The following is a 15,622-nucleotide window of genomic DNA, read 5'->3' on the forward strand; positions in this document are numbered from 1 at the left end:
TGCGTGCCCTGCCCTGTGGTCTCAATACCTCATGAACTTAGCGCTTTCGAACTATAATAGGTGACGTCACTTCCGTCAAGACCATACTTCAAGTCTGTACTTTTTACCTTTCGGACAGAACCTCAGTTCTCAAAAGCTTTGAGAGTCGAGATCAAATACAACCTTTGCGAAGCGAAATCTTAAGGGAACAATGCACAATGCTCGAGCAAATTTATCAGAAAAGCAGCCGGATGTAATAAGTCAAAGAAAAACATTTTAAGAGCGCATAGGAGCCATCTTTGATTTTAAAAATTTGTCATCCGAAAGGAAAACATGTAAGAAGAAAGTTTATTATCACCGTTACTTTCTTTTCGTTCTTCATGTGTTTGTTGACAGGGACGCTATGAGATCAAAACATTTTGAAATTACCTTGGAAATAATGTGTTTATGTTCTTCAACAAAAAATAACATTCTCCTTCTTATAAGTAGAACGATATGGATTTAGAAAAATGTAAGTTTTAGCTGTAACTTTAAACATGGTAATAGTAGCGATAAATGTCCGGTACATCAAACATTTCTAGATACTGAAAATAATATTTCTTATTTCAGTTGGTTTTGCAATAGATGACATTTAGGTTAAAAATAATCTGTGTTTAAAGTGATCACTTAAGTAGCGTTATCACAGACTTAGGCTGGTTACAATATTACCGTACTTCAACATGCAGTATTTCTAATTTTAGCCTTTGTGAAACATTTTTAAATCTGCTTTTATACTGTCAAGGGTAAGAAACTAATGAATGTGTATGTGTGTATATATATAAACTACCGTATTTAGTGTTAGGTGGAAATTCGACTTTTGCTTTATATGAGGGAAGTGGTAACTGTGTTTACTTTTTTAAAATATCATTACAGGAGATAACTTCCCACTCAAACCTCATGTTCAAACAGGTTTTGGATCGAATTTACAATATAGAGAATATCTCCAATTTCGTTAATATTTGGTATACTAACTAAATTTGTTATTTTCCTGTAGTTTACGGTTATTACAAGCATAAGAAAACAGTTTTTCGTTGTGACGTTTCAGAACACAGGAAAAACTGTTTTCTTATGCTTGTAATAACCGTAAACTACAGGAAAATAATTCTACAATGCAAGCATTGCTTACATACAAGAAAAGCTATAACTAAATTTGGCCTTCTAATCACTGTACCAGTTCGATCTCCACCGAACACCTCTCACTCGTTTATTTTCTCATTTTTAATATTCGTACTTACCTATTCTGCATTGTGGAAGATTCTTTAAGGTGGCATTTTGCTTTTTCCATGAAAATAATCTCAATTTTTCACATTAACAGTAATTATTGTTCTTCCTTTTTTGGCTTCCGTAACACACAATATGGCGGGCACAGCTTGAGTCGTGTCGTGGATCATGTGGGTATGCCCCACAAACCATTGACGGATAGCCCCACAAACCATTTCCGGCAAGGTTAGGTTAGGCAAGCATAGTTAATTTTTTTTTCGTAAAACAATGCGATACAGCTTTAAAATAAAATAAAATTCACTTTCACTACTTGCAAAACAACAGCGTGGTTGGAAACACCGACAGGAGGTTACGTCATGAAACGTACTAAACATCCGGTTGACGTAGAGGAAGCAAATACAAGCAACGGTCATTGTGTGTCGGAGAGATATTTTTCTTCAAAAATACATGAATTCCCGGTCGAATAGATTCCACGATGGAAGAAAATACCTCCACAAACTTTCAGAATGCTACAGAAACTCATTTCTGTAAGTAGTTTCTTCTGTAAAAATGAAGAAATCCGTTCAGTGGAGATCGAACGGTTACCCGAATCTGTTGTTAAAATGCGGGAGTCTCGTGTGGAAATCGGGGAAAAAAGGCGATAGAAGTGGAATTTTTTTTAGAGCTGTATCGCATTGTTTTACGAACAAAATTTTAACTTAGCTTGCCTAACCTAACCTTACAGAAATGGTTCAGGGGCTATCTGTGAATGGTTTGTGGGGCTACCCTTGCATGGTTCGTGGGGCTAAAGCTTCCTCACTGCGCAAGACACCATTTTCTAGAAGAACGCTTGAACACCGTTGCTAAACTTACTGGCCACGTCCATCCTCCTCCACACTTACTTAAATAACTGTTGCACATTAACAATTTTATCACTCCTCTGTTCTGCCATGCTTCAACGATTAATGAAGTAACGAAGCAACAATTAATGCTCTGCAAGTAACGAAGCAGCAGTGTGGCAACGTGTAGACAGCGTAATGAATGCCAAACGTCTATGGAGAATGATCGCGGTAATGAAGTACGTAATTTTGCAACATATATAGACGTAAGTGTATAATTTCTATACGTCACCCCCAAATCTTAACTCCAGATACGTTACCAGGGCTACAGATGTAGTGAGTATAAGAAGTAGGAAATAAATTGGAGGTATTCTCTGTATTGTACATTCTTACCCAGGTTTTCATAATACGTAAACAATTTACATTTTTAGTGAAATAGCAATTAAGACAAGTAAAATTACTTTTGGCAGAGGTTGTTTTGCTTCTTAGCAAAAGTAGAATCTCAGTGTATGCACTAGTAGAAAGGGTCCAAAATTAATTTGTGGTTGTGTTCATCCTACATGGCGATAATTTATGTGCAATGGTAATAGGTATAAAAATTTACATTTTTGGCATCAAAAGGTAAAAAAAAAAAGGTAAAGTGTTCCCCTGTGCATAGCACCACGCCATGAAGGCGTATAGGGGGTGTGGGGGTAACGCCCCACACTTTCTTGATCCGGTCGTGAGTGGGGGTGATGTGATCAGCATCACATTTTTGGCATCATGTTCGATTATTTTTTTTCTTAGGTGGCTGCTGGTGATATGTCTGCATCTGTTTAATCAGTTATGTTGTAGCCAGTGTGCATATTAATGGGGCTGATACCGGGGATTTCACCCTCGCAAAATATTTTATCCCTGCCAAAAGAAAATTATTGGTACTTTAGTATTATACAGACTCCCTCATTTGTCTACGTGATGAGAAATGCTTACGAGGTTAGGTTAGGTTCCATTAGTATAAATACAATGAATAATTATTATTTAGGCTGTATTTATGCTAATGGAACCTAACCTAACCTCGTAAGTATTCCTCGTCATGTAGACAATTGAGGTAGTCCGTATAATACTAAAGTACCAAATTATTTTTATCCCTGCCTGGGATGTTTTTATGCCTCTCAAAGAAAATGAAATTGAAAGTATACAGTATACCATTTCTTAATATGAATCGAACACAATTGAAAAAAGTATTTGTGTCCAGCACATCGGGCTACGACTCCAGTGGTCCTGGATTCGAATCCTGGTATGGGCATGGGTGTTCTTTGTGAGTCTTCCTTCATCATATCATCACTCATTCCCATCTTCACGATTATCCAAATGGCAGCAAAGTGAAGTAAAATATACCAAATAAAAATCAATCATTCGTGTCCATTAATGGTCCAGTCACCAACGATTTCCATGCTGAAAAGTATGCAACCTTGTGGATTAAACAAGACGATTCTGCAACTGACCAACCTCACCGAATATGTGTTACAGTGTTCACAAGAAACTTGTATAGGTAGGTTAAATAAACATTGGGTTTGAACCTGGTAATGGAAATTTGGATGTTTTCGGTGTTACTATAGTGGAACCACAAGCAAAAAAACCTGCGCAGAAGCACATCGCGCCGGCGGGTGCGGGAAAGGGCAGGGGGGAAGGAACATTCAGCCGGCTCACGTCAGCGTTGCCAGGCCTATTGATTTCTCGGGAGAATTCCTTAATAAACTATTGCTATGGAACCTTCAACGGCCAGCTCAAAAACACATTTCCTGCTCATCTTTACTTGAACATGGAGGGGAGATGTGGAATGGAACTCCACTCAGCCGTGAAAAGTGCTGTTTGAACTGTGAAATTATGTCAAATGCTACTCAATTGTGCTAGGAAATTATTTTATTACTTTTATTACATTACATGCTGTCTAATTCACCAAATATATTTCACATACATAATGCATTTTTTTCATTATGGTGCAGGACGCGTGCCCACCCCTATCGATAACTGTACACCGAACACCAGCAGAAGGCAAATTGATTTGTTATTGTTAGCATTCGACTTGAAAGATTGTGGAAAATCGCCGACAACGAAAGGCGGCACGTTAGCTTCATCTGTGAACACAACTTTCTACCATTTCCTGTCATAAAAATTCCTCGCGATAATAGAGGCATCGCAAACCCCTTGTGTCGGTGCTGAGAAAGGGCAAATTTGAGGGTGTTTTCCACGCACCCTCTAACCGGAAATTGCGGAAGAGATGAAAGATATTGGTCGGTTCCTTCGGGCGGTTTACTTTCTTTTGTTTGAAACATGTTCACTCCTGAAATGGAGATCTTCGGTATATTTTCACCAAACACAGGGTGCTGGGTTTAGCACCATTGTTACAAAAGTATCTGTGACGTTTACACCGTAAACAATGCGCGCCACTCCCCTTGCCCCCCCAGTGCGCACAACTATGCCGCCCCTCCCCCCCAAGAACGTCGTTCATCCGCTACTATTAGATCATCTGATTTTGTAGCAGAACTTCTGGCTTCCAAGGAACAATCTCCCGAATTTTTCAAATCTGACCTGGCAACACTGCCCCGAACACCGATAACGGCAGGGAAGTTGCGCGAACGCTTTGGACGGAAGGTTTTTTCCTTGTGGTCGAGCTATACTTCGATAGCTCTTTTTTTTAATGAGTTTGGGTTTTCTTAGAATGTAGATACACTGTTTCTAAATTGCATCATAAAAATGTATTAAGTGAGATTTAATGAACTAGGTTAGAACCAATGTTCTGAGGTACTTAGAACCGCAAGGCAAAAGTTTAGTTTACTGAATGGGTAACATATATATAAATTTGCATACCCAAAAAATCTACTTCCCAAAATGAAATCACAAATATGCCACTGAGTGGGCACCCCCCTCCACCTCCCCCCCCCCCAAGAGATTTAGAAAAGTTCATGTAGTTCGAATGGCTAAATTGTGGGAAGACGGCTGCCAGAAGTTACCGTGAAAATAAGTGTTGAAGAGTTCTGCCCTTCGGTCGCCTATCGCACTTTCACTATCATGTGTAATTTCAGCTGGAATCCTAATGATATTTTTTCTTGAGTTTATTAGATTAAAAAGGGTTTTTTGGGTTTTCCGGGATTGTTGCAGTGATATTGTCTATATGATCCTTATATTTTTTCCGGAGAAAATACTTTGAGTGCCGTCGCAGTACAGCAAAGGTATTCTGCGTGTGTTCACTCGGGAAGCCCTTCCAAAGTTGCCATGCTCGTGTCTTGTTGGCCAGTACATCCCGCACTTCGGAGTCGAACCAACACGGAAATCTACGAGAAAATATTTTTCCTGTAGGCACGTGACCAGTGACTGCTGCTTGAATGACACCTGTAAATAGGTCAGCTGCCTCGTCGACGATCCCATCTTCCAGAATGCCCCAGAGAAAGGAGTCTAGGGAAAGTCTTGTCTCCTCCCATGGTGCTCGGTTCCACAGGTAGTGTTTGTTCTGGATGGAGGAGTGATGACCTCTTCTAGGGGTGGGGGGATGAGAATAGAAACATCCAAACTGCCATGGTCGGAGGTCAGGAGGTTCTTACGTGGCGTGATACTAATTTTGTTTAGGGTGGACAGAACATAATCCAGGTTGCTGTCCTTCCTGGTGTTGAACAAATTATGTTTTTTTTTAGTTTTAAACCACAGATGAAAGTTTCAATAAACCATGCGTCGTTCATGGCCTATAGTAAGAGCCAAGGAGAAGATTTTTGGCACCGGTCACTGAAACTTTCATACTCATGGCATACTTTGCTTGGCCATTTTGAGTTAACGCAGATCATAACGCCCCCACCACGAGTCGCACAATCATTTCGATATGTGGTGAAATGGCTTGTGAATGGCAGCTCACTGTCACAAACATTTTCTGCCAACCACGTTTCAGTAAAAATTAGGCAGTCATATGCCATGAGTTCACATGCAAAAGTTGCACAGTCAGCAAGTTTGTTCTTAATGAGCTGTGTATTTTGGTAATACACACAGAAATTTGCCAATGTTTTCACAGGCCGCGGATTCCCATGTATGTCCCCGAAGATCAAGGCCATGCACAGGAAGTCAAAGTACCGGACCGGGTCCCCTTACCTGCCGAGTGAGTGCTGTTCCCTGCTGCTGGTCGAAGCCAGACACATACACGTGTCGCCACGAGTGCTGAAAACGAAAAACGAAATCTTACTATGCTCCCCTGACAAAATATTATTCGGGGGGAGCTTGTCCCCCACAGCAAAAAGTTTAAATTCACATTGTGGTTGTAGCTATGTAGTACATCGTAAACATGCTTACCTATTCTTAATGCTTGTCCAGCAATGGCACTGCAGAACAGCCGTTAAAGTAACCAATAGCTTCATATTTCTTTTATGCTTCTCCATTGCATTTTTAACTTGAACTACTTTTTAGTTGCACATTTTCCAGCATATGTTAGTGGTAGAAAATATTTTTTGCCATTTTTAGTTTAGAATATTGCTTTCTTATAAATATATAAAGTACATTGTTGCGTTATGCTATTTAATTAGGATAACTCCCAACTTCAGTAGTAGAGTAGTTAACACAGTGTGCTATGATGCCATAGTTTTGAATTCTGACCTGGGCATGGGTGTTCTGTATGAGTGTCACTTCATCAATTTTATTATATCATCACTCATCCTTATCTTTATGACCGGCTCCTTGATGTCCTCGAAGGCATATTTGTACCATCATTGCCTTGTAATCAAGGAATTCTGGGTTCGGTACCCGGTGGAAGCACATAGTCGTTCAGATCCCACTTTAAACTGTAGGTCCAGTTCCAATTAGCCTATATGTGCATAAAAGTGGACTTAAAACAACAACTCCTTTACCTTCATGATTAGCCAAAAGTTGCAGAAAAGCGAAGTAAAATAAACTAAATAAATCAATCAATTATTATAACAACTATATAAAATACAGGAAGGAGCAGAATTCTGTAACAAATATGGAACCTGTATCAGTAAAATATTGATACACTTGTGCATCAGTTAGACATGGTGTGTGGTGCAAGTGTGCAGATTTGTAAATGGCAATTATAGTTTTACAATTTTTCTTACACACAAGAATGCTTTTCATGCTACTACTCAACAGTAATAAATTACATAAACTGCAGTAAAACCTCGTTAATCTGGACTAATCGGGAATAAGTTGACTAGTTTAATGAAAGACCGGATTAACTGAAATAACCTAAAAGAACAGTAGATAGTGCATTAAAACTCCGTTTATAGTAACAAAACATGTTTATTATGGTGTATTTAAAGGGCATCCTAAATACACTATACAGTACAAAGTCTGTGGGAAACAGAATTTCATCAGTGGTTGACTACCTTTTTCTTGGGAAGTTCTCTTGTTCAATTCTAGCCACATTTAAAACCTTGCATTCTTCTAAAGTCTTGGCCTGGGCATGAATGTCCTTTCATCAATCAGTGGCAAATAGTTGATGATACATAACAAAAGTTCAAGAACAACACTTGAGTATTAATTCCATTTAGATTTTTTGAGCTTGATGTATATTCTCTTTACAGGTTGTTCATGCTGAGTATAGAGGATGGATGTAGAATCGAGCCCAAGAATGGATGACACTGCAAAGAAACAGAAGAGAAGGATGGTGAAATCTACCCACACAAGATTTGAAATGGATGAAGTAGTTCCAAGTGCAAGTGGAAAAAGGGACTCCGATGTTGTTGAAGAGTTTAAGCAAAATGGAGAAGGAGCGAAAACAGTGCACGATGTGGACGTTAAGAAATCATCGGCAAAGGGTAACGTTGAAGAGGATGAAACTGTATGCGAGCCAGTGCCGGTGCCAAGGAAGAAAGTTGTGACAGTGTCAAAGATCAAGAAAGCCGAGGAATCGACCCCTGGTACTTCAGATGTTGGTGCCGGGAGTGAAGCCCGTAAGAAGAGACGGAAGAGCAGGCAGTTGCTCGAAGGGCCTGCCAGCATGCCTGATACTGCAATAACTCTTACGCTGAACGAACTGGAGGAAGATGTCATCGAGTCAAAGAATGAGTACAGTACCATTGGCGGTGGGGAAGGTGGAACGACTCTTGTTCCCAGTCAGCCAACTTCTAAAGTTTACGTGCAGCAGAAGAGAGGTTTTGTTGCAAAATCTCGGGAGAAGGCCATGAAAAGTTCTGTTTTGAATCCCGATCAGGAAGAATTGTCGGGCCAGCTGACTGCTTTGGATGTTGCCCTGTTGGTCCAGGCCAAGGTGGAACCTCTGACTAATTTCTGCCATGGATTGTTGGCTGGTATGGCCTTGTGGCATTTAGTTTTGGTAAGTTGTTAGAATTAGTCATATACCGGGTGTACACAAATGAATACCAGGGTTTTAAACCTGTATACTTTAAATGCTATACACATTACAAATATGAACCATATATGAAATGAAAGAGTAACTCACCAAGTTTTCATAACCTACATTACAAGTGTTCAGTGTGGGCACCATTCGTGATACAGCACACATCCTGCCGTTCTGACGCTTTCCACCTTCTCGTCTGATACACGCAGCCATCCGGAACTTTTACCTTTACACAAGCATCCTGTTGTCGTAAACTGGTTATACCACCTACGAATGTTGTTGTCAGACGGGGCTCACTTCCAAATCTTCACCGATATGCCCATTGAACTGTAACAACTAAATTAGGCCTGGCGAGTTCCAACACACAATAAGACTTATGCTCGGGAGTCGCCATCTTTACGAATGGTTCCGCCAAACAGCAGAGTTAGGAAACAAATTTTGCGCGTGGATAGAATCGAAACTTGGTGAGTTACTCTTTCATTTCATATATGATTCATATTTGTAATGTGTATAGCATAGAAAATATACAAGTTTTTGAAACTCCGATATTCATTTGTGTACACCCGGTACATTTCATAATTATTTAGCATGCAGTGTAACCTAGTTTGTTTTTTTTTGTTAAATCTACAACCTTGTTAGGGCTGTGCGATATTGATTTTTCGATATCGAAAGTTTGATATCGATGGAATGTTGAAATAGAGTTGATATATTGAATATCGAAAATACTGATATCGACACATCTATATCTTTCAGTTTGAAGTTTTGTCCCTGCTCATAGCGTTGAAACTATGCATCAAACAGAAAAATGTTATTACAAAAAATATTTTGTGCTGTGTAGATGCTGTATATTGAGGCGAGACCAAGAACAAGACAATGATTTACAACCGAAACTGAGTCTTTGCCAAGTATTATCTCGTATCGTATCTGTACCATCCCTATACTTGGGCACACAGGGTAACCAGCAAGTTCTATAAAGTAGGAACCTTGTTCTTTTCAATGGTTGTTGCAAGTATTTGCTTTCCATGCTAATCAGAGGCAATCTCTCATCATTCACCTCCCAAGTTTTGTCCCTGCGTGGTGACTTATGCTTGACTTAACTTGTACGTAAGAAATGCAACACCACCATACATCGATAATATCGATATCAATATCGACGTCAACATTTTTTATATTGATATATCTAGCTCGATATTTTTGATGTATCTATATATCTAGGTCGATATTTTTACCATATCGACGCTTAGATATTTTAAAAAGATCAACTCGATATTGAAATATCGCACAGCCCTAAACTTGTTAATCACGATTATTCAACTTATTTTATGTAAAATTACATGTAATCAGAAAAGTCAGTGAATATAAGGTGTTTTTTGTAGCCATGGGCACTTTTGGGTTGTGACAACCCGATTGACTTTCAGCAGGATCATTACAACCCAGAAGTATGTGTGACTGTGACTTCTCAGGATATAAATTTATTTTAATTTTGTAGGTTTGAGGGTTTCTTTGTTGTTGGTGTTTGTTTATTTGTTTTAAGTGCACCAATAGGCTAATTGGGACTGCACCTACAGTTTAAAGTGGGATCCAAACCACTCTGAGCCTACAGCGGGTATCGAACCTGAGATCCCTTGATTATAAAGTGATGTTGTTACCACTACGCCATCATTTTGTTGGTGAATATGCTTGTTGATGGGAGGTATTCTATATTAAAATGGTTTTGCAGTTGTTTTTTTGTTTTTTTGTTTTTGAACCTGATTAAAATTGCCTGAAAATTAGGGAACTCAATGTCCCATCTTGTTTGTATGAAGAAGATAGTTTTTCAAATTAAAATGTATGTTCACAAATAAGTTGCAATGACTTTTTAAAATCATGCAGGAGTCATTTCATGTCAGTTCAACACACACGAAGAAAAGTTTCTTGGCATGCATATGATGAAACTTGATACATTCAATCCTTTTATTGTTGTAAGAAAACATTTTTTGTCTAACTTTCCTGGATTTTCTTGATGGCCTCCCAAATTTTCATTGATTTCTTGTTTTCTGAAGCCTTCAATGTACTTTTTCTTTTAAAAATCATTCATTTTTTAAAAAAAATCCACAACAGTATCATTCAAACTATGTAAATTTCAGAAGAATGATTTAATGTACCACATTTCATCATAATTGGAGACCGTGGGTGGTCTTTTTGAACTGATGTGGAATGTCCCATACATGGATCCAGGAAAGTTTCAGGCAGGGGGCAAGAAAATAAAAAGGTCTCATCTGATAGATTCTCTTTAGTAAATAATACAGGGTGTGGCAATGAATAGAGGGCAATTTTGCAACACTGAATATAGCTAGTTGTTGCATCAGAAGTTTCATATCACTACCACCACGTTTCAGTCCCTTCTTTACCATTCATTTATGAGTTGTGAAATGGGTGCAGCACACATTTGCTGTAAACAGTGATAGGTACGTGTCTGCACAGCACTTTGGAAAAATTTTAATATTCCATACCATAATCCTGTGCTTTCTGCTCGTGTCATCAAAACATGCATTAAGGTTCTTAACAACTTCGAGGAAATAAGTTCTGAAGATCGGATCCGGGAAGAGATGGCTCAAATTCCTGTGGCCATGCTTCTGATTTATAACCTACCCAAGAGACTGCACATACTGACACATGTAACTATTGTTTTTGCAATACGCTTTACAGTGAATGCAAGCTGTGCCTCATTATCCGACACTACCATAACTGAATGGTAAAGCAGGGGCTTCAAGATAGCAGTAGTCATGTGCTACATCTGGCACAACTAGTGATATTCATTATTATTATTATTATTATTATTATTATAATCTTAATAGGGTTACAATTAAGCCATACAATATTTCATTAGTTCAATATTAATACAAGTAATGGCTTGATGCCCTATTGCAAAATTGCTCGATTCGTTTCTGCATCGTATATTTAATATTGAGACATTCCTCGAAAAGTGACTGTACTCCATGTAAATAACAAAATCAATTAATCTGAAAATTATTGTTTAAATGTGTGTGAATGCATATAATTTACATATTTCACCCATAAAATTTATCAGCATCTGCAGCCTATATGCTTCATAGACAAATGAAGTCATTCCTAGATAAATGAAGTCAAACTTTGGTACATTTTTAAAGCGTCACTTCCATAATACATTTTCATTACTGCTTCTCATGCATTCAGGCACGTTATTGTACTGAAGTGTTTTTTTTTTCTGACATCAAAAAGTACTTCATAATTCTATGAAATCAGTGCATTATTAATATATTCATCCAATCTCATGTCTGGAACCTTTCATTTTGTGTGTTAAATGTCCCGCACATAATGAATTCCCCTATTGTTTAAAGAAGATTGGTTAATGTACGCCACAGATCGTTCTCCATTGCACCCTCTGACTACTGAGTTTCTGAGCAAGGGACCCAATGGTGAAGGAAAATCTGGTCCAATTTTCAGCGGAAAGAAAATTTTATGAAAAATATCGAACTTGCCAGAAAATTTGAAGTTGTCGGACTTTTGTTTTCATTTTGCTTGCATGCCTGCATTGGTGTTTTATCTACAGAGTGCGTGAGTAGAATTGGCATGGAAGATACATGAAAAAGAAATCTCTAAAAGTTCTAATTTTAAACATTTATTGGAAATTCTAGAAACAAGAGCAAAGTAATACTTTATAGATTATTCAATGAAGCCACCTTCAGCTTCAATCACGGACTCCAGACGACCCTGGAAGCGAGAACAGGCGTATTTTGCAACCTCAGGAGACAAATATTGAAATTCCTGGCAGATTCTCGTCCTCAGCTCATCTTCATTGTTACAGGCAGTGTTCTTAGTGATCCGTTCAACTGTGCCCCACACATACTAGTCAAGAGGATTGCAGTCAAGTGAGTTTGGAGGCCACGTATCAGGGTAACATGGTCAAAAAAGGTATCCTCGAGCCACTTCTGAGTTTTCCTGGCTGTGTGTGCTTCTGCAGAATCTTGTTGGAACACGTATGGTCTTCCTGCAGCAACTTCTTCAATCCAAGGCTTGACAACAGTCGCCAGAACATCTCGCGGTGCTCTCAGAATGGCCCAGATGTCGAGAAATCTCACGGTTTGGGATGGAGGGGTTGTTGTGAATAAGTTGCTGCATATTTGAAATGAAAATGTTACTTCTCACCCTGTGTTCAGCTCGATTTTGTGTCTTTCTGGCACCCACATCCTCCACATCAAAGTCTGAATCCACCAACTGCTTCTTAATTCTCAGCATTGTCCTCAATGGCAACTTGAACTTGTCTATGATGTCATTGTTGGTCATCCCGGCGCAGACAGAGTAGACTATCACCTTCCTTCTCCACTCCTCGGGCCACTGATAATCATTCAATGCATTCTTTGAAGTCTTACTGATAACTGAGTATCTTGAATGAAAAACATGGATCAAGAAAAATCTTGTATTATCTGTAATTTTCTGTTTAAACTCTTGCCAGTTCTACTCACCCACCCTGTATACTGTATCTAATTCATCTAGATAGATGGTGGTGGGGGGTGTATAATAAATGTGTACAATAAATTAGAATTGTCATGGTAAACCAAGTTCAATTTTCAGGATACATAACTAATTTTTACCATTTGTATCAGCTCAGCTAGAGGAAAAATACATTCTTCTGCATGCAGTATATACAGAACCTAGCTTAATGCAATGGTGCGTATAATGTAAAGAAAACTTTCAAAGAGAGCTAAGTTGTGGCGAGGTGCGAGATGGTTTTCTTAGCTTCATACTAGAGCATTGGAACTAAATCAAAGACCGAGGTTTGCTGTGTGGTTTTTAACTACACAGCTGTAAAATGGAAAATATATGTGTAAAAGTTTATATGTTTGTAAATTCTCTTGTCAAGGTTGCCTCTTGCTCAATAGCAGGGGAAGTCAACTGTATAGTTTTCACCCAACTGGTTTCTTGTTTAAAAGGTAACTGATTGGGGGCGAGCCAGTTTTGTGGGAGGTATAAATAACAGGCACCCAGTTAGATACACAGACTCAGATGGATTGACAGAGAGTGAGTTCTGCATCCTGGGATTCTTGCGTGATAAACTGCGAGAACGAGTTAACGCTATGGTAAATTGTTTGCTTGTAGAGCGAAGTCCGGAAAAGTGCATTCGTCTGTGCAGGAGCAAATGACTGGAGCTGTAATGGAACAATGTTTATACGGAGAGGGGGAGGTGTGTAAATAAAATGTGCATAAAGATATATCCGAGAGACATCACCGAGTGAGCCCTATAGGTTATAGGTGCATGCTAGGTACTAGGACCGTAAAGTGTTTTGGGAATCAGTCGGCTGTTAGAAACCCCCAGAGTTCGAGAGGACAGCCGATTCAGGTTACACAAAGTCTAGGTATATGTAAAACTGCACAACAGGGTTGGCCCCTGTCAGAGCCACAATTTTCACATAACTTTTTAATTAGTTGTAATTTTTTTCTGTTTATTTGCAGTTTAGGAATTGTTCCTTCAAATTATATCTACATGAAAACTCAGCAATTGAGTCAAATATAAATAAGTATTGTTAATTCTGATACATAATGGGAAATATGATCTTTAAGAGCCAAATATGACAAGACAGAGAACAAAGGTTATATGCTTCTTAGTACTGAATAATCATTAGTGGTATCCAAGGGTGTGTAAATGATTGGAAAAGATATGGTATCTAGTACAGTCTGGGTAGAAAAATACAGGGTGTTCAGTCGCCATGGCACCATAAAATTTTCACCTGACGACTGAATTTTTAAATTCGGTTATGAAAGAAATTATTTTTTAAAATATTGAGTTCACTTATGAAAATTTCCACTAATAATGAGTACACTATGCATTTTTTAATGATTGTGTGTTTTATGTCATCATCATCATCCTTCGTCGTTTCCTCCCTCTGGCTGGGTCGGCACAGAAGTCAGACCTCTCAATTTTCTTCTGGTCTTCCACCACTCCTCTCTTTCCACCGACATCTTGGTGTCCCCTTTGGCCTTAGTCCCACTTCTTGTGCATTGTGAGCTCTTACTGGCAGTCTTTCTGCACCCATCCTCTTCGTGTATCTTAACCATCTCATCTGTGCCTGATCTATTCTGTCCTGAAGCTTCACCACCCCCACTGTCTGTCGGATCTCCTCATTCCTTATTCTATCCCCTCTAATCTTCCCCAATATACTCCTTAAGAATTTCATCTCCATTACCTGCATCTTTCTTTTGTCTCTCTCTGTCATTGTCCAAGTCTCTGATCCATACATAATCATTGGTACATAGTATCTGTTACTTATTACCTTTTTGCATTTCATAGGTACATCCCTGTTCCATATTAATCTTCGAATGCTTTGATAGGGTCCACCACCCATTTGTCCTATTCTGTTTACTTCCTCATCTATTCTTCCTCTTCTCTCAATTATGCTTCCTAGATATTTGAATCTCTCCACTGCCCTCAACTTTTCGTGTCCATCATTATTCTTGGTACATATCTGGTTCTGTTCCTTGTTACGCATATCACTCTTTTGTGCTCTGAATTTCATTCCTGCTCTTCCAATTTTCTCATTCCAACTATCAAGATGTCTCTGTACTTCTTCTTCCCTGTTCCCCATATTACTAAGTCATCAGCGAACAACAAGGCCTTCATCTCTTCCTCTCCTATCTTCTTCCCCACCTCTTTGTTAATTGCATTTATTGTAATTATGAAGAGCAGTGGGGAAAGATCACTTCCCTGTTTTAGTCCATTACTTACATTAAACTACTTCGTTCTTCCCACTGGTGTCTTCACACAGCTCTGGTTGGTCTTGTATGTGCTCTGCACTCTACACATTATCTCTTCCTCGACTCCATTCTCCAAATCTTTGTTCTGTCCATGCTATCGTATTCTATATTTGCATCATGTGTGTCATTAAATCAGAATAATAAGCTTGATATATAATATATATAAGAAAATAATATAAATGTTTGCACTGTTGTTAGCCAAATTATATATAAGTTCTGCAGCTATAAGGTGGAGACAGGCATATATTAGAATACATTGCATAGTTATGTATGCTGTTACTGGTTGAATCTCCATTAGGAAGGCCACTCTGGTGCAAGAATTAATTACTTTTAATCCAGTCTTGTATTAATTAATATATTGAATGTTTTAATATCACATTTTATAGCTTATCATTGTTGGATTCATGGCTTTCTTAGCCCGTACTTGAAAAAGAAAATGGCTCCTGAGAAAAAGGGGCTG

At 38.7% G+C, this 15,622-nt stretch overlaps 1 protein-coding gene across 2 annotated transcripts in view; it reads left to right on the plus strand.

Moving 5' to 3' along the window:
- The first annotated feature begins 396 nt into the window (after positions 1-396).
- The window catches only part of LOC145997245 (transmembrane protein 237), a 38,659-nt gene continuing 23,433 nt past the window's right edge, over positions 397-15,622 (plus strand). For both annotated transcript variants that reach the window (XM_083134075.1, XM_083134076.1), the window contains exons 1-2: positions 397-490; positions 7,616-8,367. In XM_083134075.1, coding sequence (XP_082990201.1) covers positions 7,639-8,367 — 729 coding nt within the window. In that variant the 5' untranslated portion in view covers positions 397-490; positions 7,616-7,638. The remainder of the gene's footprint in view (positions 491-7,615; positions 8,368-15,622) is intronic.

This window comes from Lepisma saccharinum, chromosome 13 (genome assembly GCF_977018435.1).
Source record: "Lepisma saccharinum chromosome 13, izLepSacc3.1, whole genome shotgun sequence".
Taxonomy (NCBI): Eukaryota; Metazoa; Arthropoda; class Insecta; order Zygentoma; family Lepismatidae; genus Lepisma; species Lepisma saccharinum.